Source organism: Lichtheimia ornata (assembly GCF_029851405.1).
Source record: "Lichtheimia ornata isolate CBS 291.66 chromosome Unknown scaffold00108, whole genome shotgun sequence".
NCBI lineage: Eukaryota > Fungi > Mucoromycota > Mucoromycetes > Mucorales > Lichtheimiaceae > Lichtheimia > Lichtheimia ornata.
The window spans coordinates 1-24,330 of NW_026695428.1; the positions used below are offsets into that span (position 1 = coordinate 1).

General features: G+C 43.7%; 9 protein-coding genes across 9 annotated transcripts; 7 read left to right on the forward strand and 2 right to left on the reverse strand.

Moving 5' to 3' along the window:
- Positions 1–3,365: 3,365 nt before the first annotated feature.
- Positions 3,366–4,047, reverse strand: O0I10_012007 (uncharacterized protein; the record flags this gene model as incomplete). Its single annotated transcript, XM_058491956.1, has 3 exons — positions 3,366–3,569; positions 3,721–3,865; positions 3,956–4,047. 3 exons carry the CDS (start codon positions 4,045–4,047, stop codon positions 3,366–3,368), a joined length of 441 nt encoding a protein of 146 aa, XP_058337250.1.
- Positions 4,048–4,877: 830 nt separating this feature from the next.
- Positions 4,878–5,786, reverse strand: O0I10_012008 (uncharacterized protein; the record flags this gene model as incomplete). The annotated part of the gene is made up of 1 exon (XM_058491957.1): positions 4,878–5,786. One exon carries the CDS (start codon positions 5,784–5,786, stop codon positions 4,878–4,880), a length of 909 nt encoding a protein of 302 aa, XP_058337251.1.
- Positions 5,787–7,247: 1,461 nt separating this feature from the next.
- On the forward strand, positions 7,248–7,697 carry O0I10_012009 (uncharacterized protein; the record flags this gene model as incomplete). Its single annotated transcript, XM_058491958.1, has 1 exon — positions 7,248–7,697. The coding sequence occupies one exon, from the start codon at positions 7,248–7,250 to the stop codon at positions 7,695–7,697; it is 450 nt and encodes a 149-aa protein (XP_058337252.1).
- Positions 7,698–8,956: 1,259 nt separating this feature from the next.
- Positions 8,957–9,580, forward strand: O0I10_012010 (uncharacterized protein; the record flags this gene model as incomplete). Its single annotated transcript, XM_058491959.1, has 1 exon — positions 8,957–9,580. The coding sequence occupies one exon, from the start codon at positions 8,957–8,959 to the stop codon at positions 9,578–9,580; it is 624 nt and encodes a 207-aa protein (XP_058337253.1).
- Positions 9,581–9,703: 123 nt separating this feature from the next.
- On the forward strand, positions 9,704–10,742 carry O0I10_012011 (uncharacterized protein; the record flags this gene model as incomplete). The annotated part of the gene is made up of 4 exons (XM_058491960.1): positions 9,704–9,916; positions 9,974–10,102; positions 10,166–10,289; positions 10,354–10,742. 4 exons carry the CDS (start codon positions 9,704–9,706, stop codon positions 10,740–10,742), a joined length of 855 nt encoding a protein of 284 aa, XP_058337254.1.
- Positions 10,743–11,518: 776 nt separating this feature from the next.
- On the forward strand, positions 11,519–19,767 carry O0I10_012012 (uncharacterized protein; the record flags this gene model as incomplete). Its single annotated transcript, XM_058491961.1, has 6 exons — positions 11,519–12,887; positions 12,959–13,738; positions 13,799–15,803; positions 15,861–17,768; positions 17,831–19,428; positions 19,490–19,767. 6 exons carry the CDS (start codon positions 11,519–11,521, stop codon positions 19,765–19,767), a joined length of 7,938 nt encoding a protein of 2,645 aa, XP_058337255.1.
- A 1,062-nt stretch (positions 19,768–20,829) lies between these two features.
- O0I10_012013 (uncharacterized protein) lies at positions 20,830–21,643 on the forward strand (the record flags this gene model as incomplete). Its single annotated transcript, XM_058491962.1, has 4 exons — positions 20,830–21,022; positions 21,084–21,267; positions 21,341–21,426; positions 21,537–21,643. The coding sequence occupies 4 exons, from the start codon at positions 20,830–20,832 to the stop codon at positions 21,641–21,643; spliced, it is 570 nt and encodes a 189-aa protein (XP_058337256.1).
- Positions 21,644–22,212: 569 nt separating this feature from the next.
- On the forward strand, positions 22,213–22,956 carry O0I10_012014 (uncharacterized protein; the record flags this gene model as incomplete). Its single annotated transcript, XM_058491963.1, has 2 exons — positions 22,213–22,415; positions 22,476–22,956. The coding sequence occupies 2 exons, from the start codon at positions 22,213–22,215 to the stop codon at positions 22,954–22,956; spliced, it is 684 nt and encodes a 227-aa protein (XP_058337257.1).
- Positions 22,957–23,302: 346 nt separating this feature from the next.
- O0I10_012015 (uncharacterized protein) lies at positions 23,303–23,858 on the forward strand (the record flags this gene model as incomplete). The annotated part of the gene is made up of 3 exons (XM_058491964.1): positions 23,303–23,472; positions 23,532–23,779; positions 23,842–23,858. 3 exons carry the CDS (start codon positions 23,303–23,305, stop codon positions 23,856–23,858), a joined length of 435 nt encoding a protein of 144 aa, XP_058337258.1.
- Positions 23,859–24,330: the final 472 nt, after the last annotated feature.

A 24,330-nucleotide genomic window follows, 5' to 3' on the forward strand; every position in this document is an offset into this window, starting at 1 on the left:
CTCTAGACATTCATTTCCATGATTAAAGTAGGTTGATCCGAGCTGATCTGGTTGAGTTACGCTCACACAAGATTACATCGGTTGAGCTAAATCGAGCGTGCTCTATGTCCAGAGTGATGTAATCTCTCTTTGACCGCAGCTCAGTCAAATCAGCTCGGATCAACCTACTTTAATCATGGAAATGAATGTCTAGAGCAGGGGCATCGTTCCCATGCAGTGGATCTCGCAACAATGATGATTGGATAAAAGTGGCCGTTAGATAGCAATACATGCCTGTTCCTAGATGATCCATAAAGTAATTATACATTGACCCTTTCATTCATGCAAACGTAGCTGTGTTACACAACACGACCCTCTGCATCTTTTGCTCTGCCAGGGTCCACCTGCTTGACAATGAACAAAGACCACTCTTCTTATAGCATCACACTTACAAACATAAAGGTGCCTGTATCTCCAAACTTTACAATGAAACGTGGGGTTTTGAATAGAGCAATGTGCTCGGCTTGGCCAACAGTACCTTGTGTGAAAGTTTCACGTTCAATGTCGCAACTAGCCCAAAAAATATTTTTTGGTCGTCGTCGAAAGAGGTTGAGCCCCGGACCCAGTTTGGCTGGTGGCGACATTGCGAAATCTGGGATTGGCCACGATCGACTTCATAGTTTGACACAAGATCGCTTTCACCCCGCCGAGCAACATGGTTCTATTAAAGACCCCACGCTTCATTGTGAAGTTTGGAGATACAGGCACCTTTATGTTTTACATATACTGTAAGCGTGATGCTATATGAAAAGAGGTCTTTGTTCGTTGTCATGTAGTATGACTATGGATGGCCGAAGATGCAGAGGGGCGTGTTTGTGTAACCCAGCAGTTTTGCATGAATGGAAGGGACAATGGATGATACTTTATACACTATTTGGTAACAGCTCATTGCCAGCTAATAGCGACTTCCTCCCAATCGGCACTGTTGTCGAATCCAATACATGTGAACGATGCTCCGGCTCCGGCTCATCACTTCCATCCTTCAACTTCCTTAATCCGAGAGGATTTGACTGAACAACGCTCAAACACAGAAGTATCATCCAATCTAAGAAAGATTAAATTGATTGATTATATGTAAACTGCTACTTGATAGCTCATTCAACTCATTTCCCATTGTTACCCAACCCAATGGATACGAACGATTGTCCTGCTCCAGCCCAGCATCACCATCATTGAACTTTCTTGATCCGAGAGGATTTTTTGGTTGAGTTACGCTCAAACACAAAACATCATCCAATTTCACAAAAATCATTTTGCAAAGTTATTTGTAAACTGCCACTTGATAGCCCACACCTCCCATTCACCTTTGTTGTCCAATCCAATGCATACGAACAATTGTCTTGCTCCAGCCCATCATTCCCATCATTGAACTTTCTTGATCCGAGGGGATTTGACTGAACAATGCTCAAACAAAGAAACATCATTCAACATCAAATCCAGCCTACTTAATTTCCAGCTCTTCCCTCTTCCTTCCATTCTCAACTGTTGCCCCATCCACCGCATGTGAACGATTGTCCTGCTTCAACCCATCATGTCAATCCTACAACTGCATTGATCCGATTGTCTTCGACTGAATGGCAACTCCATGGGGTGTACACAGCCTTCTTGTCACTCTACTACTACAACGCACTCGCTCTCTTGCACACTCTTCTACCACACCAATCGAAACAGCATTCATTCCAGCAGTTGCTATTAGCGAGGTCTTTACTCCATTGTCTTGTGCAGCGTTCACAATCCTGCCACTCTACTGCAACACACGCGCTCTTGCACACTCCTCTGCCACAAACAAACGTAACAGCAATTGCGATCAGGAAGATCTTTATCCATTGTCTCAAGTTACTTGCAGCAACTTGACTTGTGGCCTTTGTCACGTGAATAGCAGATAGCCATTGTATGGAAGCAGCTTTATTTATGAGCAGCAACTTGCTTTGATGCATACTGATACCAATGGACGATGCCATATCAGCTATCAACGACGCTCTTTGCCTGGTTGAACAGCATGGAAAACGACCAAGAAAGTGATAGATCAGCAACAGGATGGAAAGGGAAGCATATCAACAGCGATCACATGGCTCTTTCTTATTGGACTTGCAATGGTTATGGATGGATGGATGCAATCAAGTGCAGTGATGGCGAAACATGGGATGTCGCTTTGGTTGCTTGTCGCGTTGTGAACAGGAACGATGTATCATATCACGTGGATACGGGTGAGGGTGATGATGGATTGGATGGCATTGAGGAAGGTGTTGTACAGCCATGGAAGATACGGAGTACCCGATTCAATGCGTGCAGCAGCTATTTTGCAATCACGGATGAAGGATATTTATGACGGCAGCGACCAAGGATACAATAACACAATTATCCCTGTTACCTTTACGAGGTTCACCCGTACCTTATCCAACAATTATCAATGCTGTTCCTTTATCATATTTTTTACTTGATAAACATCCTCATTGCCATATGCTATTCTTCGACTTTTTCCTTGAATGAATTTGGATTCAATGTGATGACTCGAGTATCATACTATCAGCTCATATGGGCAAGATGTGGATCACTTACATGGTGTCAATAATGTAGACACATGTCCCCATTGTATGGCGGAGTGGGTAACGAAAAAAAAACGTGTAGCTAGAGTGGACTGTGCTGGTGTGTGTAATCGTGAGTGAGTGAGTGAGTGTGATTGATAAAGTTGAATGAGTACGCGAGACTCAATAGGTGTTCTGGACATTTATGTGATAGAACGAAGAATCATAAATCTAATCTGAGCTACAGCTATACCCAGCACTTAGGGATGTAGTGCCTGAACCACTACATGGACTATGCTTGTTGTAGCGAAGGACACGCAAATAAGGCAGACATTCGATTCACATGTGGCAGGAATGATACGATGCAAGCGTTCGCGGCTGGAAAGACGATGATGAAGTAATCTCCAAAGGAGTGTAGCGATAATCTTTGCGTTTGAAGGAGTCAACGGTAAGACCTGATTTGGTGGTTGGATCGATGAGGCGATAATAGTGGGATTGAATGTCAAGGGGAATGGGATTAGGGGGAGGGAATCAAGGTGTTTCATAAATGGCTTGATACGCCGATCACCATCACGTGCAGTAGCTCGATGATATCGTGCCACATTGTAGCTGTGCTAGGGACGTTCTTGAGGATTGCGGGCACGTTGAAAAGCGAGTTGTTCATAATCCGCCTCATGTTTCCTATTGCGCGTTCTACTTGGCCTTGACGCTCAGGTCTCCAAGCTGATCCAGTTGTAATACGCATGCCAGGCACCTTAGCGACTTCCACATTCAATTGCATCCATATCAGAAACGATTATCTTAGGGACACCACGTCGACAATATAAATAAGGTGGTTCCAGCGGCTGTCTTGTTTGGCATGGCTTTAACTTCGATCCATCCCGAAAAGGTGTCGATACCAATAAGTACTGCGTTGATCCTCCTTTTGCGATACCGGCATGGTAAAATAATCAATCCAGCTTGATCACATCCACCATCCACAAGTCCAATGGCTGTGTCGTGTCCCTGAATAATCACGTGTACCCATCATCCAGACTCAGCTCGTGTATGGTGATATTCTAAGTTACTATCCAATCTTAATTTCCTTGTCCTTCAGAATAAACTTCCCTATGCCAAGTACCACTTACTCATATCATGTCTCCTATCACATACATACACCGTCCACGAGTCCATTGATTGAAGGGCTTTGAGATTGCTGCTGTTGCGCTTCCTTTTCCATTCGCTTATTGGAAGTGATGTTGACAAAGAACCATGCATGGCGGAAGTTGATGATCGTATCAATGGCTGCCATATCATCCGGACTGGATATGACATAGCACGGCTCCAGCTAAATGATCAACATTGTTAATCTCCATCTCTTGATCAATAGATCCATCCACTCTCTTTTGTACCTTGATAATAGGGTGAATCGTGATACAAAATCATCCGTGGTAGTGTATTGGAGAATAGTGATGCGTGTGTTGGTGAATGAAGGGATGATCATGGTCAACGCGTATGGCGCACACTTGTTGTGTAATAGATAAAGCTGATGCATATTATCACCAACATGCTGTAGTGCAACACCAGCAAAACACCTCTTGAGAATGGCTCCTCAATGTCACAACGCTTGACCAGGAACTCGAGCATAAATACAAGCGTTCATTGTTCGTTGCATAGCTCGTGAAGAATGAGTGTCGACAGTGCCAGGTACGTGGTGTCATCGTTGGAGAGCAAATCGTAGCGAAGAAGTTGTTGAACGTGTCATTGCCAAGTCAACGGAGATGCAGTTGAAGAAGAAGAAGCAGCGTAAACGTGGAAAAGGATACGAATTAGGCTGTCCAACTTGAAAGTAGCTACCTGTTACATACCTCGAGGTAGGCCCATCCTTCCATCGGATCCATGTAGTATCCAACTTAGACCACGTTCATGTTTAAGCCTACAGCTAAATAAAACAAGATCCGTGATACATGAACTTGAATGAATGCATCCATGAAAATACCAGGGCCAGACGATGGTATGGATGCACACCATGTAAACAAAGACGTGTTGATAGAAAAAAAAGATGCATCATCATTGACATGAGATTTACAAGAGGAGGAAAAAAGATGAAATCTTTTATATGCTGTTGAAATGCTGTTGAATCGGTATAACTACAAGTATAATAGATGGGTGATATGTTGTTGAAACATTTACAAAGAAGAGAAAAGTGTATGTATACAGAAAAAGAGGGGTGTGTGTGTGCGTGTATGAAAAAAGGGCGAGAGGGGAGAGAAGTTGCAATGTACTTTTTTTTTGTTCATGTTGAATTAGATCGGATGGGGGAGTCCGACATGTTTAAGCTTCCTTCGGAAAAAGCACGGCCCGCAAGATGTCGCAACGTCGCTCCAACATTTCGAGGAATCCATGCATTTGTTGCTCGTTCATATGGCTGAGCAAGATCTTGAATCGTGTATCATCCATCTCACTTAATGGTTGTTGTTGGCACATTTTCTTTTGAGGAACATCCCATGTATCATCATCCAAATGAGAGTATGTACGCTTGTCACCAAGTGAAGGGGCTGAGGATGCTGACTCAATAGGTTTACGTATAGCGAGTGGACGTACATTAGCCATTTTAAACATGACATTGGCATTGATACATTGGCAGTGACCAGCAGGTTGCAAACAAGCTCCTGTGCATGGTTGGGGTTGCGGAGGTGCTGCCAGCAATAATGGGCGCAAAAGATTGGCTGCAACGGCTGCAGTGGCAGCAAATTTAGCCTGCTGCTGCTGTTGCTGTTGCTTCTTGCTTGGATTCTTTTGTCGGATATGCAATGGTCGATGCTGGTTGTATTGCTTGTAATAAAGACCACAGGCATTGCAAAGTGAATGAGCACGATCAGGTGTACGACGCCATAAGGGTGTCTTTGTGACATGGCAGTTGTAACACTCCATTTGTCGCACTGGTCGTTTGCCTGTAGTAGTCGACTGTGGTGCCTGGTTGTTGGGAGAAGCATCATCACTCATACTAACAGTGCTTGATGGTGGTGACACTGGTGATGGTGGCTGATGTTGTTGTTGATCCTCTTCAAAGTTGAGAAATTGATCAAAGGTGAGAGGATCTTCCAAAGAGGTAGCCATGTCGAGTGTGCTCAGTGGAGGGAAATCCTGAAAGAGTGATGTTGGTGTCTCCAAAGAATCACCAGCTGATGAGGCAGGTGAATGTGGCAAAAACAGGCCGGATGAAAATAGCGAGTCGGCCATGTATTTAATATATGCGGGTGATCTGTGTGTTGAGGGTGTGGATGAAAGGGGTAAAGAAAAGGGCGATGGGCCATTGCGTTTTTAAATGGGCCCTTCATCTATTCCTTCAACACCCGAGAGCAAGGTTTGGCTTTCTCACAATTTGTGTAACCACGCAAATCAAGACTCATCTCTCTTTCTATTCCCCTTTTGGGCACACATTCATTCTTTACTTTGCATACGTCTTATGACGCATTCTCTGATGCTATGTTGATCATCCTTATACAAAGAGATACATATCGCACATTTGAAATCATCCATTTGTAAAGCGTGTTGTGAGTTTTTGGGTAGGGTGTGTTGATCACAATCTCCCCACCATTTTGCTGGCTGGCCTTATTTTCTTCCCCAGAATGAACTTCCGTCTCGAGTCACCAGCGCTTATCGACCCAATCATATCACTCGTACCTAGATCGCTATCATTGGCATATGATTGGTAATGGTGATTCTCCACAACAATCCACCACCAACCTCGGATGCTGCTGGCAATGTTTCAGCATAGGTGGTTCGTTATTATTGTGAATGATCTCTTGGCTTTTTCTTTTCTAATGAGGCCTCGCAACGTTGTAGGTTGGTATATGCATGTGGTAGGGTATCGTGTGATTACCTTACACGATCATGCTGTTATCCAATAAAAGTACGCAAGCAAACGCAGGAAAATAGCACTATCGGTATGCATATTATCAAAACAACAAGGGTATCCAATAAAATGGGATGTTGGATGTGGCTGATAGCCGTTATCAAAATAATTATCAAAACGATTGTCACGTGACATGTACGAGAAGAGTCGCCTTATCAAAGATTGGGGAAGGTTACCAATACAATAGCAGGACGTAGGCATGTGAATCAACGAAGCGGGTAATAATAGCCATGACGACTTTGACAGTTCATGGGTTTTAGGATACATCATGTAAGGGGTGGTTGTACAATAGCCGAAAAGACAACTACTTGCATAGCTTAATTTCAGATTCCCGATAGGATGTCCCCATTACCAAGTAAATGGGTGCTCACAATACTGTTAGCTGACATGCCAAATAAAGCAAGAAGCAACGTAAAATCGACACCAGAGGGCATAGAAAGGAGTCTGTGCACCAGCCTTAGCATCTTCTTAGTTGTTCCATCAACGTCATCAGAGCTTGTTTCTTATACATTCTTTATCCTACCATCTTTTAAAACACTATCCTGCACTCTCATGGTGTAATAGCAATACCCAGCGAATTTCTGATCTTGATTTGGTGACCAGGGATGAGGAAAAAACATTACTTTCTTAAATGTTCTTCACTCTTTCTATAGAAGGACAAAGAACATTTCTTGACGAGCCATTCTGTCTCGCTTTTTATGCCTTGGTTTGACTGAATAAAATGGACTTTTTCTTTTTTTCTTCCATCTCACACAACAACGTTTATTACTTGCTTCACTCATGATATGGCAGTGCGTTCTTTTAGACCTACACAGTTAGGAGGAGATACTAGCGTTGGGTTTTTACGATGCTTGTATCAGGCAAGATCAATCGTTTTACAACTCGAGCGTTTCAGCACATCCTCTCGTTTGTATCAACGAGGACAACGAGATGACATAAGAGCATATATCAATACAACATTTAACAAACTATTACGACTATTTCATGCTCTCTCTCACGTTCTTACCAATATGGAAAGGCAACACCCGCCTTCAACCAACCGTGCTCGCATCGCATCTTTTCGCAATGACCTTCAAACAGAATGGCGACGAGCGACTCGTGTCTACCAAGTCTTGCTCGATCGCATGTCAAATTGGCACTTGCAAGAAGCATCCTCTCCTTCAACGTTATCGGAATTCAGTGACGGTTCGGCTTCTCCATGGTCGAACAATAGTCCTTTGTTACCAACATGCTGAACAACGTTTACCCACAGTCATCATTCTTAGCAGTAGCATTCAATCATCCCATCGTATTCACCACACAGCTATTCTTACAATATGTCACACACACTCTCATTGTCTATCTATATACCATCAATATTATGCTCAATGGCTTTTCATATGCCACGTGAGAGAGGCAGAGGAAGCAGATGTCTTGCAGTGCAGAAGTAATCTATATAAAAATGACCTCTCCTACATATCATTTGCAGATGCATAAGCAAGCAATCAGGGGAACTCGTGTTGTTGAGCATTGGCCAATGAATTCTTATAGTGTGCCAGATTGCTGGAAACGTGAACCGTGTTTGGTAATAGTACACGCATAACAACTTGAAGGATCATCATCACCTGTACTATGTATACGTATCCGCGGTCAAGATGGGGTTAAAGAAAGACATACATAGCGTATCCATGGCAACCATTTTCTTTGACTATGGTATACGACCATGCCTATCCATGACGAAAGCCAAGTTGTATACCATTTTTGCTCGTTTGGATAGTAGTTTATAGCGCTGCATGATGTTTGAAATGTTGGTTATCGGATAATGTCAATGTACAACAGGGACCACGTCTTCTTGCAACTCGTGTGCAACGCAATCTCAATCGGCGACGCGAATGCAACCCACAAGTAAAACACGTTATGTACGCGTGGTTTATCATGATGATGGCTTACGACAAGGTTTCTTTTTACGTGATACTGCATGAGTGCCACCAATAAGCTACTACTGCTCAAAATTGAGCGGGCGTTGTATGTCGATGCGGCGAATGCTAGGTAAAAAGGAAACCACTACTCCTTCCATCCGCATGGTTGAATGTCAACCAAGATACATATATGTGCGAAGGTGTATGACAGTAACCATGGTGATGTTCATATGGCGTTCTCTTGAAAATGCACCATTTTAAGTTAAAAAAGACAAAGCTGCATCATTATTCCCGGTCGTCTCTTTATTTCCCTTCCTTTTAATATTACAAAGATCATCCACCCAACAACATTCACTTTTATGCCTTATCCAAAAATTGTGTTTTCTTCCGGTCGATCCAACAACAATACGTCTTCATGCATTCTACCGTTAGAGATCATTTTCAACATCATCCACCACATAGACGACAAACCCACACTCAAAGAGATTTCTCTCGTATGCCCTCAACTGTGCCAAGTCGCACTTGAACAACTCTGGAGACGGTTACGTATCACGCATACGCCCGCTTTTGAACATTTTCAAAGGTCACCCTGCATTATGGATTGGATACAACATCTCGACATTGATAGCGTATCTTGTTTGACACCATCGGTATTGAACATTCCATGTCGCCTACAAAGTTTACGAATACAGCAAGTGGAAGAGATAGCCATCGATCCTTTATCATTGGCACATGCCAAAGCACTTACCACCATCGAGCTCATCAGCTGCAGTTCCCGCATTGTCAACAACGTCATATTACATCACCTACCAACCCAGTTGGCGCGGCTTGTGCTACATGATTGTCCAGCTGTTACCGATCGACATGTCGTTTGTGTTGCTAACGCATGTTCACGGCTCTTATCGTTGGTCATTACTGGCAATAGCAGCAGCTTGATATCAGATGAAGGCTTAACTGCTGTAATCAATTCCAATCCACTTCTTCAAGAGATTGTGGTGATACCGCCACGTACCATTGTGCAGTTGAATACAATCACCAGTGTCACCATTGATGCCATCTTAGCCCAATGTTCTAATCTCAGGCTCTTTGTATGCCCTAATCAATCCCGTATTGCCAATACAAGCACCATGGATCGACTCAAGACCCACTGCCATTTATTAGAATTATGTGATTTAAGACATCCTCTCATTCCAGATAGTCCATATTATGAAAAGCATTAAAATAGGGTGAAGGGGAAATAATGTGTATGGCCTCTCTCTTCTTTTTGAATGCCGAGCCAAGTAGCAGCAGCGTCGGGAACTGATTTCTTTCTCTCTCACTCTCTCTCTTCTATTTCTCAATCCATGCCACCCAAACGCAAAGCTGATAAAGGCAAACAAAGCCAATCCAAACGATCCAAAGCGGACGATGAGCCTATTGTCGACGAAAAAGATAGCACTTCACCTGATGAGACCAACATTGGAAGCAGCAGCAACAACAACAACAACAACGACAAGAATGACGCTGGCAGCTTAAACGACAAAATGCAAAAGTTCAAAGAGTTACGACGACGACGAGTAAGCATTCCTATTCGTACTTGTTGGATGGCGTTTAACACTTGCAATGTATCATAGGCAACCGAAGTTGAGCAAGGCAATCGTCGTGATCGCAACCTTGAGTTTCAACGCAGCAAAGAGAATCCTCGATATGAAGCCAAGTTGGAACGAAAACGTAAAGAAGCCGAGAAGCTTTTGGAGAAACAGGTAATGTTCATGGCTACATCAAGTTGCATTTTACTGGATACTCATGGTTTGAATGTTTTATAGAAAGCAATTGAGGATGGCGAAGACTATGAAAGAAAGTTGTTTTGGAAGTTTTCTGCTGAATCGGTTGAAGCATGGGAGGAAAAGATGGCGAAGAAGGCTGAGCGAGCCAATGTTGGCTTTACAGGTATGTGATAGGGATATTGGGTTGCTATCGGCTACAAGGCGATTGACTCTTTTTGCGATTATAGATTACAATCAACTTGCACACAAAAAGTATCAAAAGCTGATTTCAGAGCTCAAGCCTGATCTGGGACAATATGCCGAGAAGAAATTGGAGAGCATTGAACGAGCCATCCGCAACGGTGAAGATCCTTCCAATATTGATGCCATTGCAAATAATGTCGACTATGGATCACTGGACGACAAGCCATCCAAGGAGGCGATCGATAAATTGGTACAAGGTGTGAAGCGTGAGATCCATACACGGGAAACTCGGTCTCGCGAGCGCAAGGAGATTCAAGACGACATTTCTTGGATCAACGAGAAGAACCGCGTCTTCAACCAAAAGATTGCACGTTTTTACGACAAGTATACCAAGGAAATCAGAGAAAATCTCGAGCGAGGCACTGCATTGTAGTTTATGTTTTAGTTTCTCTTCTCATTCTCTCCTTCATCCATATGCATATATATAAAAACACTCTTCAATCATTATAAAGTAGTGAACAATGGAGGGTCTTTAAGCGGGAATATTGTATTGTGGCAGGGGTGTTTCACTGATACAGCTGTATTGGGTCTTAATGGGGGTTCTGGGTCATGGAGTATAGCACTAAGGTTATGTACTAGAGGATTTGGCTTCATCTAGCAATTACAATCCTTGCCAAGAATCACTCATTAGCTTTGGTAGCACACTCAAGTTGCCTAATAAGATAGCTGCATTTGAGATTATTGATGACATTATAGACCTGCGGATCGACGTTTAATATGTAAGATGGTCATGAAACAGGTATATGATATGATAAGGGGATCAGTGCTGTAGTGTAATGTCAATCATGATGATGGATGGGTGGTGTCTGTGCGTTTTCATATTAGCTGATCAAATGCCTTGATACATACGTACATATAAGATTGGTCAGGATGCTTATATCGGTCAAGATTGCATGCAGCCGGTGATATATTCCCTGGGATGGCACCCAATAGTATGGATCAATACAAAACAAGGTATACGATTCATCCATCTTTGTTTATATATCACTTTATTATAAAAGGGGTGTGGGATAAGGGTAATAAAAGAATCAGATGCATGATGCATGAATGGGCTTGGAAACAAGTGCTCATTGTGTGGGAGAGACCAGCAGCATTTATATCCGGTAGCGCGCCCAGTGAATTTTCAAGACTCGTGCTTCAACACTTTCAATGGAGTCCACCAACAACGATAAACCGGGTGACCCATCACCGCCTCCATCCTCATCAATCACGTCATCCAATGCCTCTTTAGCAAGAAGAGAATCGACAATGACCCACCCGCATGCTTCTCCAGCTTCCGATCCCTCCGTACAATCGAGCCCGATTTCAACGAGTCCACCTACCACCTCCAACACACCTTCATCGTCCACCTCCACCAAAGTGCGTAGTGTGCCAATACCACAACCACTCCTTTTGAAAAGACGCACCAGCCGATCATCTTTCTCGTCATCGTGTGAAGATTCCAATGAGCAACCAGCAACGACTGCAACCACCAGTAGAAAGCAACAACGTTCTTCATTTCAAATAACACCTTCTACAATGCATCCATCACCGACAGGCAGTGAAGCTTCTTCTCAACAACAGCAACAACATCAACACCAACAGAGTACACTTGCACGCAAGGTTCCTATGGAAGCTGGATATAGCAGTAGCCCTGGCAGTGAAACAGAACCCTTTACCGCAGCACATTTAAGCGCGTCTTCTTCACATCAAAGTTGTCCTCGATCACCAAAGCAACTTCAATCGAGTGGAGCCTATTCGCCAAGATATGCAAGTCCTCCTGCTGGAAGTGGTGGAAAATACATGGTCAAATCAAAGCGTGCCAGTTGGATTGATGGTAGCGCTGCCAGTAGTAGTGGATCAACATCACAACAACAACACCCAGCTGTCAACCCAGATGGTACGATTCCGCCATCACCCTCCACACCCATCACTGAAAGTTTACGATTAGCCAAAAGCAGAAAGGGATCCATGGTCGATGGGTTAAATATCACATCATCAGCTTCATCACCTGTTGGGTCACCAAAAATGATGATGATTCCTAAACGTACTAGTACAGCAGCAGCAGCAGCAGCAGTGGATCACCATGAACAGCAACAACCTGATATACCACCAATGACTCGTCCTTCAATATTGGCTCACAAATCAGGATCCATATCGAAATTACGTGAAGCAAGGATCGATCATTTGACTACACCTACTTCATCAGCATCATCATCATACACGGATCAATCGTTTATGCGACCACCACCTAAACGATCATCATTCATTGATAACAACATTGGAGACACTGATGACATGGCTTCTACGACTTCAACGGATACGCACAGCATCTCATCACTTCAATGGTATGGATCCAAGCGACAAAGTAATACTAGTCAGCAGCCTGGTGTGCCCTATCATGAGCGACGAGCATCTTCCATTTCATCAGTGGTCACGGATTCAAGCATGTTGACGGATGAATATTATTCACCTGCATCGTCACCACGATTATTCCAATCGCCTCGAGGAGGAAGTCCAACTACTCATTTGGAACGAGGCAAGTATCAGCACCCAATTCAAATAGCCTAAAAATAAGCAACGCTAATAGATTGATGTATTTATTTATAGGCAAAATGTCAGCAGCAACACGATATGAAACCAATTCTGGATCATCATCACCATCCAATCCATCAGCATCAGCGAGCTATACTGCACATGGATCATCACAACGTGCGAGTCGAAGATCGTCTATGAACATGTTGAAAAACATGTCCAACTCTGAATTGGCTGGTATTGTCAGTGGTGCTTTACCGAATCCAGTGGCCGATACCCCACCTACAGCATCTTCTTCATCTTCAGCAGCACCACCACAGCCACCACCATTGACCATTCCAGTGGGATCCAATGCATCAACGGGTACGAGTAGTGCATCACCTGAAGCGATCAAGAATGTCAACACAGCGGGTATTTCAGCCTATCAACATTCCTTGCATTCATTATTACGACGACAATTCTCGAACAAACGAATGACCAATCGACGATCCATGTCATCTTCGGTAGATACGCCACCTGATGGAAGTGGACGATTGACAAGTAGCAATCCTGAAGCTGATAAGGATGTGGTGGAGATCAATCTTGACAGCGATGATACCCGTTCCACCGCTGGGACAGCTGCAGATGGCGAATCACATGATGGTACCTTCGATAGTCATCATCATGATCATCATCACCTTCAGACACCTATCTACCCGGCTATGCTTTTGAATGCGACACAAAGTGGCTATGATTTTGATGCTGAGCATGATCGACTTTCGTGTCATCCACTCGCCGTCAATGCAAGTACATCAGCACCTGAATTGTCTCGATGGGAACAGGATGAAGATAGTGATTATTTTATCCAATGTGAAGGTAAGCTTCTTCGATCAATAGTATCCAACCCTATGAATGCTGATCAACGATCGATGATAGAATCCCCTTCAACATGCGGTCAATCACTCTTTGAAACGGATGAGGCATATGGAGAACGTCTTTATTTGTCACGCACAGCCAAGTTGAAACGATGGTGCTCGTTCCGGTCCAAAGAAAGTGATCATCACCATTTACGATCATCACCACGCCCTATGGCTCAATTATCAAGAGTCAAAGAACAGGATCGTCCTCATATGCCAAAGATCTTGGTGACCAGTGAAGAAATCGATCAAGATGCTGATGGAGAAGCTTTACATGAAAACGACAAGTTGAGGATTGTGAATGATATTCCATGGGTGGATTGGCTTGAAGAATATCGGGTGATCAAAGATGCTGAAATGGAAAGACGACGATCCACAGGCTCACAACCCGAAAAAGAGACACCCCATCATCATCATCATCATCGATCGGTGACTCAAAGGCTGGCAGAATGGTGGCATATTGTCAAGTCTTCAGCAGAAGGATACACCACATCTCATCATGTTCCTCATGTACGTCGACATAGTGATATGCATTGGGGATTCTCAAAAATGGAACATCATCGCCGATCGAGTTTATCTTTGGAAAAGGATCATTCTATTGAATCATCGACCATGTTTGAGAAGCCTAAGCTACGACGTTGTCTCACTTCACCCACTGAAAATGATTTGAGTGCCGAAGCACATAAAGTGGCAGCAACACAACAAGCAGCACCACCACCACCACCACCATCATCCACATCAACATCACGTGACCAGGACATGGAATCACCAATCGCTGCTGATTATCCAGATGTCAAGTCTGCCACAACACCTCGAATTTCACCGAGAAAAACAGCTTCACATACAACATCACACGTTGCTGGTTATCGATTCAATAATCCTGTGGGTCAACGATCAGGTTTATTTGGACGACTTGGAAAAATATTTGGCATCAACAGTGAAAGCGATGATCGGCATTCGTCTTTACGTGTACAAAACACCATTCGATCTCGTTTACAGAATGCCAAAGATCAATGTGACTTGACAATGCGAAGTATCATTGATGATTTGAATGAATACGTCGAGCGTGGTTTGCAATACGTCGAGGACATGGATGAGATTCTCGAACGAGGCGTTCAAGACATGAGCAGTGGTGAAGAAAACGTGAGCGATACGGATACCGAATATGGGACTGTTGTCAACGATGCTGCTGCCACCACGCCTACTACAGCTACCCCAGTGGATATGCATTACAATCAAACAACGAATACCGCACAACAAAGGCGATCACGTACGTTGCCCACAGCATTGCAAGATATCCAGGAACAAGAAGAGACCGATGATCACCCTCCACCTCCTCCAGTTGACGATGGTCATTATGCTGAAGATGCTTCTTCTCAAGTCAACAACATGGTTACTCTTATCAGCGAGGATTCATATCTGCCAACTCCTTTCATCTTAACGCTTCAAGATCTCATTGCTCTTGCACAAAGTGTCATGGATACCCCATTGGATGTTTTTCTTGAATACAGTGGATCATGTGCTGAGCTTGTTTCCAAGATCCAAATGATTGGTACAGCATGGGATCAGCATCCTGAATGGCCTTGTCGTGAATGGTATGTCAAGTTGCTATTGAGCGTGGCTGCATTGAATCGTGTGCTTGATTGGTGGGAAGCCGAGCGTGCATTTTGGGCGGCAGGTCAACAATCATCACCTGCTATACGACCAGCAAGCGATGTTGATACAGGAACAACAACCGATTTGGAATCGATGACGGAAGGGGATTCATCCACAGGCTATGAGCGACAACGATTCCCAACCAATAGTAGCAGTGAAGTGGGATCAGCCATTCCCTCTCGATTACTTGCTAGTGGAGATGAAACGACTTCTATATCTTCTGGCGATGATGGGGAACGTATGGAGATCATGGATGATAATGCCGATATGCAAGAAGCGGAAGGTGCGAATAGTACGATTATCATGGAATTGAGCTTGGGCACTGCAGCTGTGCAATACGTCAGCCCTGTATGGTTGGATGTCATTGGGTAAGTGGTGAATAAGGTAAAGCAAGATGATTCATTAACATGTTTTTTATTCAATAGAACCAAAGATGCTCAATCTGTGATGGGATCCAATGTTTCCAAATTTCTGGCACAAGAAGATCAGCGTGTATTCACCGAAGCTACCGAAGAATTGCTTGCTGATGATTCACGTACGGTGGAAGTACGATTCAACATGATGACCTCAGATGACGATGTTACCGAAATGGAAGGCAAGGGGATGTTGATGTACAATCGTGTCACGTATGAACCAAGTCATACCATGTGGGTCATCAAGCCTGTAAGCTCACGCCGTTGGTCCTTGATTGAACGCATGCAACCATCCACGTCTACGTTGTCATCCAAGTATGATCAACAATCGGTGAATGACGATGAGAAAGGTGCACAGGCCATTATGCGTAATCGATCCATGTCGGAACCTAATTTGGAGCCAGCTACTGCCGATGACACAGCAATGGAGATTGAAGAGGAGAACAATGAGGAAGAGGATCAACAAGGAACCATTTCTCGTGAAGCACTCATGTCACTTCCTCCAGTATTGTGTCACGTATGCGAGAGATGGGTGGTGGCAGCATTCTTTGAACAGCATTCGGAGCTGTGTATCGAGATTCATCGCACCGAAATGGAAGTCAATATATGCAACGACAATTTGCGTGATCTGCGATCCCATGTGTTGGAGGTTTCTGAGAATACAAAGAATGATATCGCCGGCTTGTTGGAGGGAAAGGCAGCACCTGAAAGTGACACTGGATCCATCAAACAAGAGACTTCAGATCAAGATTCAATTTATGGAGCTGATTCACTTCCCATTGAACAAGGACCTACCCCTCTTGAAGAAAAGAGAGCCGAATTGGAGATTTATACCGATTTGCTTTCCATTTTGGATGTTGCTTTGAGCATAACCATGCCAGGAAGGAGTGATGATGACGAGACAATGAATGAGGATGAAGACAATGAGCAAGGAAAGCCACACTCTTTACAGTCTCCTCGCTCTAAAAGCAAAATGGTGCAGATCCTTTATTGGAGACCTCCTGCAGCTGAAGGTGGCAATACTCTTTCTTTGATTCGTGAGGTGGAGCGATTGACAAGGAAGAAGGTGGATGTGGTGAATCGTATGCGAGATCATTTGGAATACAACGAACGTGCTCGAACTGATTTCCAAAAGACGATGCAACAAGAAGCTGGTTGGTCCGAATTTGTGCCATCTGGCAACGATGATGAAGCGACTACAAAGCAAGCTCAAGATACCAATATCGATAAAAGAATACCGCAAAAGAGAGGACTATTGAGCAAGCTGAGATTATGGAAATCTAAAGGAGTGGATCGACTTGCACGACGACATCGGCGAAAGCAAGCTCGAAAGTCTTCAACATCATCTACTACACCCGCACCAACACCACCACCTAAATCAACACGTCCTTCCGATCCATCCATTCTTGAAGCTGAAATGATTGAGACACCAGTAGCATCACCTGGATTACGACCTCAAAAATCAAAGGATCTCAGTACTGGCAAATCACCTCTTTCACCATTACAAGCATTTATTCCTCCACGACCTACTCCACCCAGCATCAAAGACTTTGATATCATTAAACCCATCAGCAAAGGTGCTTTTGGTTCGGTGTTCCTGGCAAAAAAGAGATCGACCGGTGACTATTATGCGATCAAGTTCCTGAAAAAGTCCGATATGATTGCAAAGAACCAAGTCATGAATGTCAAGGCTGAACGCATGATCCTGATGACACAAACGGATAGTCCCTTTGTCACCAAGCTCTACTACACCTTCCAATCCAAAGATTATCTCTATCTGGTGCTTGAGTATTTGAATGGTGGCGATTGTTCAGCCTTAGTCAAAGTCTTGGGAAGCCTTCCAGAGGATTGGGCGCGTAATTATTTGGCAGAAGTGACCTTGGGATTACAGTTTCTACATGACAAGAATGTCATTCATCGGTAAGAGTCTCATATTTTATTTTCAGGAACACATAATATTAACGTGTAGACAATGATGATAGTGATTTGAAACCTGATAACCTCCTCATTGATCAAAATGGTCACTTGAAGCTTACGGACTTTGGTCTTTCACGCATTGGCTTTTTGAATCGCCGGGTACGAGATGAGCTCACCACCGCCAATGCAGGTTTTGGAAAAGAGATGGCACCACAACCTACTTCCCCAGCACCTTCACCTTCAGGATCACAAGATGATGGCCCAACAACACCAACCAACAACAATGGCATATACCGGCACTCGTATTTCAGCTTGTTATTTGATGATGATCAAACGCCATCACCCGTTGAACGGCAAACACCGCCACCAGGAAGGATGGGAGGAGGGCTATCAGAATCAAGTACGCCATCTCGTACCAATACGGAGCCACCAGAGATGCCATTTGGTGCACCTGGCTATATGCAAGCGGAGCGCAATGATACCATAAAGAAGGCTGTTGGCACACCCGATTACCTTGCCCCTGAAAGTATCCTTGGTACAAGTCAAGATTCGATGGTGGATTGGTGGGCTCTTGGTGTTATTTGCTATGAGTTTTTGTATGGTATTCCACCTTTCAATGCCGAGACACCCGACAAGGTGTTTGAAAACATTTTATCACGACGCATCGATTGGCATGAGGATGTGATTACGGTGTCCCCCGAAGCACGCGATTTTATGGAACGACTTATGACCCTTGATCCTGAAAAGCGACTTGGTGCTAATGGTGCTGAGGAAGTCAAGAACCACCCATTCTTTAAAAGCATCAATTGGGATACTTTGGTTACCGAATCACCAGCCTTTGTACCGAAAACGGATGATATGGAGGATACAATGTATTTTGATCAACGTGGAGCAACCATGCCGGAGGACAATACCATTTCAAATGCTCGTCCGCAATTGGCCAAGGATGAAAAGGATCAAGTGGAAAGAGCCAATGCTATTATTCAAGAGCAGAATCCTGAAAATGTGACACAATTACAAGATGGACATCAGCAACGACAAAACATTCATTTGAGTGCGATATCATTGAATCAGGAACAAGATGCTGTGGCTGATGAGTTTGGTACCTTTGTCTACAAGAATCTACCTGTGCTTGAAAAGGCCAATGAGGATGCCATCCGGAAGATCCGGCATGAAAGCGGTGCTGCTGGTGACACAAGCAACAAGTCATCTCCACAAAAATCGATTCCACGTCGCAAGTCAAGTACAGCTATTGATGCTCAGGGATCATTTACACCACCAGCACTTGTACCTTCATCTTCATCATCGACACGAGGGGTCAAGACAAGACTCTCTATGGATGTTATGCAAGCTCAGCAACCTGTCATGGAAAAGTTAAAGTCGCAAGAGCAACGATCACGATCAGCATCTTCACCTGGTGAGCGTATTATGGATCGACCCTCACCTCCTGTATCCTCCGAGTCGAGTGGTGGCACACCCAAACTCAAGCAGCTCAATTGTTTGGTGGTGGATGATAATCCCATCAGCTGCAAGATCTTGGAGACCATTTTACATACGTTGAATTCTCGTTGTGTGATTGCAAGGAATGGTGCTCAAGCGATTCGTAGTGCCATGGGAGATGTACGTTTTGATATCATTTTCATGGATATTCGTATGCCAATCAGTAAGTACAAGTGAGGAATGAAACATGTTACACGCATATCACCTAACCTTTTGTGTTTTAGTTGATGGTGAAGCAGCCGCACGCATGATTAAATCGACCAACAATAGTAATCGAGATACCCCCATCATTGCCGTTACCGCCTATGAAAGAACAGTGCAATTGGCAGGAGCCTTTGATGATATTTTGAGCAAGCCAGTGACCAAAACCGTTATCTATGAGCGGCTTCAACAATACTGCGGCTCTTGTTGTGTGGAACAACCTCCGCCACGACCACCCCTGTTTGCACATTACTCATCAAGTTCTTCGTTGTCATCTACAAAAGCTATCCTACCAGAATAACCTATTTCACATACACACCAAGGTTGATACCCCACACACACACACCCTACCCCATGTGTATTACATACATAAATACAATACATCATTGTGTATACAACAAAGACAAACCTAGTTTAGTGCATGTATGTTTGGTACAAATAGGATGTTTGAGAAACGATATTGCAAATAAGCCTGTAATGAGTCTCGTGATTATGACAAGGAAGCATGACAGTTTGTGTCCTCGTGGAACAGAAAATAGTAAGGCCATGTGTCCGCCAAAACGGATGTGGTAGCGGTTGTTACATACATGTTGGATCTGAGATGATTTTACACATAGTAGAATGTTTGGTCTAAGGATACACACACACACGCACACACAAATGTCAAAAGCAAGTTGTTGCATCCATCTTTTGTTAAAATTGGGTGAAAAGGTGTATTGCCTCTGATGATTGGGGGAAGAGATGTAGCATAACGTGCATCTTCATTCTTATCAAAAAGGACCACCGCCAATAACATTGGATGATGCACATTGAACAACTTTCAATTTCCCCCCGCGTGGGAGAGGGCCACCATCATAATTGGATGATTGAAAAATTCTCATTGGTTTATCAGCTTGTTCTTTCTCTTCTTTTTCACTCTCACGAACACCCACACACACGCAAGACATACTCTTGTCAACCGCAACACTATCTCTCCATCTCTGTGCCGGTTAACTAAAACAACTCATCTCTACGCAATCAACACATTTCGTTGTGTCATCTCTCTTGAACTCTTCATCTCTGGAACTTCTTTTTTCACCTTCGGTTATTAGTTTTTGGGCGTTCCATAAGGTATATTACGACCAACCTATTTGTCACCACCAATACCACCACCATATCATCATCATGCTCACACACACAACCCTCTCCTATCATTTATAATAGTGAAACGCCCACACAGAAAAGAGTTAGCACTGGACAAGAACACCGTGATTTTCCTTTACGCTTCCAGCACCATCTTCTCCAAGGCCACCAAGGAAGGAAATTTCGCTTTTAGTATAAGTAGTATAAGTAGTAGTAATCCAACGACGATATCCATCTCGACATGATCATTGCAAGCTCAGCCAAGAAAGAGCTTGCTATTCCAATGCAAGTACTGCAACAACAGCAGCCCTCGTCAACCACAGCCTCCGATACCTGTACCACTGCCAGCAGCGACAGCACCATCCAACTTGCCCATGAGTATTGTAGACAACAAGATCACAAGGACATTATCCATTTTACCAAACGTGATTCCAGTAAGTTGTGTGTGTGTGAGTGTATAAAGGTGGTTTGCCGAGACCTAATTTTTTCCATCAGACACAGCAAATGATTTTGTCACCAGGGTCTTTGGTCGTCTCAGCCGCAACGTAGATGAGCTGATGCTGATCAACGTGCACGAGTCTTGCAGGCCAGTGCAATGTGAGGCATTCATCCATGAAAACACCGTTTTTCTCACCAGCCCTGTCAAGGAACAGTGGAATGATGGCGAGTTTCAATCTTGGTACGTGTGTGTACAACAACAGCCTCCTTCCCTCCCTTTACATTGGATTCTCACAACATCGATCTTGTTATAGTGTCACGCACTTGATTGAATTAGCCGAAGAAAAAACAGGTTGCGAATACTTGGTGATTGCTATCGATCGAAGACATTGTACTAACAGTAAGTCATATAACAATTCACACATTTGTTGTATATCACATGTACATAGATGTTGGATCGTGCTCCTTTCTATTCTCCCGGTTTGTGTGAAATACTAATATCCTCGTTAGATCACAATGCTATGCTTCGTGCATTCATGTATCTTGGTTTCCAGATGATTGATCCTTCCGTCTATGGCCAAGAGGCTGGGTACATTCTTGTTGGTTACGAGCTTTGAGATTTTATAAACCGCTGTAATGTTAGATCTCCCTTTTTATCCACAACCCCCATTTTTTTCCTTTGATTGAATACATATGCTTTATTGGTACCTAAATTGAATGATTGTATGTATGATGGCAAAAGAGGGAGACCAAACATCCCAACATTACTGAAACGCGTCCCCAACATTGCATGAACAACCATGTGTCTTGCTTGTATCTCACATGTGTTGTTCAAAGTACAATTGCAACTCCCTTCGGTGGTGGATCCTGTGATCAACTCGTCTTTTGATGTTTTCAGCCGTCGTGTAGCAACGTCGTGTATAGCAATGTCGTATAGCAAGATGGGGGACCCTTAAGTACGTATGATGACTCTTTAGCAACTCCATCCAGTAAACCATGATACTCCACACAACTACATTCCTTAAGCCAACATGCAACAACAAGTTCCCGTTTCCAGTGCTAATATTGATGTATGTATTTATTGCTGCGGATGCATAAAAAGGTAAGACTACAATGCGGGCTTGAAACGGAAATGCATTCATCCACTTCTTTTTTCTTTGTTCGTGAAAAACAACGCCGTGCATAAATGTCGGGTGCAGGACCATCACCATCACAGCAACAAAAGCAACAGCAACCACGACGCTCAGGAGGAAATGCGATCCTAGTCAATTACGCACGGCAAAAAGAGAACCCTGTTTTACGACTTGTACACAATGTGCCATGGGAGCCTAGCGATGTCATTCGATGCGATTTCGCGGTGGGTCAAACGACAGGTGTTTTATATCTTAGGTGAGCATGCACATGGATATGATGACAAGGTGATCCCATATTAACGTATGCCTCATATAGCTTGAGATACCATCGACTCAACCCAGGGTACATTTATGATCGAATGTCGAGTATGGCAAGGATGTATGTGCTGCGGATCTTGCTTGTATTGGTTGATATCGACAATTACCATGATGCTTTACGGGAACTTAATCGATCAGCTATTCTCAACAACTACACCATGGTGTTGGCATGGTCCAAAGAAGAAGCAGCAAGATACCTTGAGACGTACAAAGCCTTTGAGAACAAGTCACCAGATCTGATTCGAGAACGCCCTGTTGATGACTTTTATGCACAAATGACGGATGCTTTGACGCATGTACGCAGTGTGAACAAGACCGATGTTCTTACTTTGCTATCATCTTTTGGCTCGTTGCACGGGATCGCAAGCGCAAGCACAGACCAACTCGCCATGTGCCCTGGATTTGGAGAGCAAAAAGTGAAACGATTACAACAAGCATTATCACAGCCTTTTATTGTCAATCCAAAGAAGAAAAAATAATACATTTTATACATGTTTATCATTGCAAGTGGGTAAAGGATGGGGAAAATGGGATGGGGATGGTGGTTGATTCAATGAGGTCTTCGGAGAATGGATCGTGAGCGGCAGCTTAAATCAAAGAGAGGTACGCAGAGTGGGAGGACAATAAATTACTAGGGGAACAACATCCTGAAGCGTCCTCTTTTTTGCAAGAAAGAATAATGTATGTAACACACACACACACCACGTCTATAGTAAATCCACACACACACAATCAATGGATGAATACATAGATGGATGGATTGATGAATGGATAGATGGACGGATAAATGGATGGATGTATTAATCATGTATCTACATTTATAGCATGTCTGCCGAGGAAGATATCGTCATGGAAACCCAAGAGGTTGAAGTTGCCGCTGAGGCTACCCAGGGCCAAATGTCCGTTGAGGATGCTCTTCAGGAAGTCTTGCGCCGTGCCCTTGTTCACGATGGTCTTGCCCGTGGTTTGAAGCAAGCCGTCAAGGCTCTTGACAGGTAAGGAAGGGAATGGCATGATCCTTGATAGAGTCGCATGCTGACTTTTTTCATGACAGACGCCAGGCCCATTTGGCTGTCTTGAACGAGTCCTGCACTGAGGGTGAATACGTTAAGCTCGTCGAAGCTCTCTGCGCTGAGCACAACATCAACTTGATCAAGGTTTCCGATCCCAAGAAGCTTGGTGAATGGGTTGGTCAATGCAAGATCGACCGTGAGGGTAACGCCCGCAAGGTTGTTGGCTGCTCCTGCGTTGCCGTCACCGACTTTGGTGAGGAATCTGAGGCCATGAACGTTCTCTTGGACTGTAAGTGTTATAAAAAAGACGTGCATGACATCGATTACTTATACCCAATGCTATCATTTTAGACTTCAAGTCTCGTTAAGCTATTTGCAAAGAGCACTTGTATCAATAAAAAATAGCTTTGCTTTTGCACTGCAATCTTCATGATGGATTATTTGGTTGTTGATCTGTTAGTATTAGCGTAATGGTATCAATCATAACATGTTTTGAAAAAGTGAAGTAAGCAATAGCAATGATGCTATATCTTAAATGTTGCTATGCTTTATTGGAAAGAGCACTTGAAGAAGGCTTTGCTTTGTGCAGTGAGCGTGTGGATGAACGGTCCTTGATCTTAAGTGGTACAATAGCATCAGTAAAAGGCCTACCTTGTGTATGCTGTGAATAAAGACACATAGCCATGGCATAATCCCACATTTCATAACGTATCCAAGTTACAATGCTCTACTTGAAATGATGATTGCATGACCATGTATATGTAATTTGCCACAACCACATACAATAACCCTCATTCTTCGCATCATCAACAAATGTGCTATTGCTGAGCTCTCTGCAAA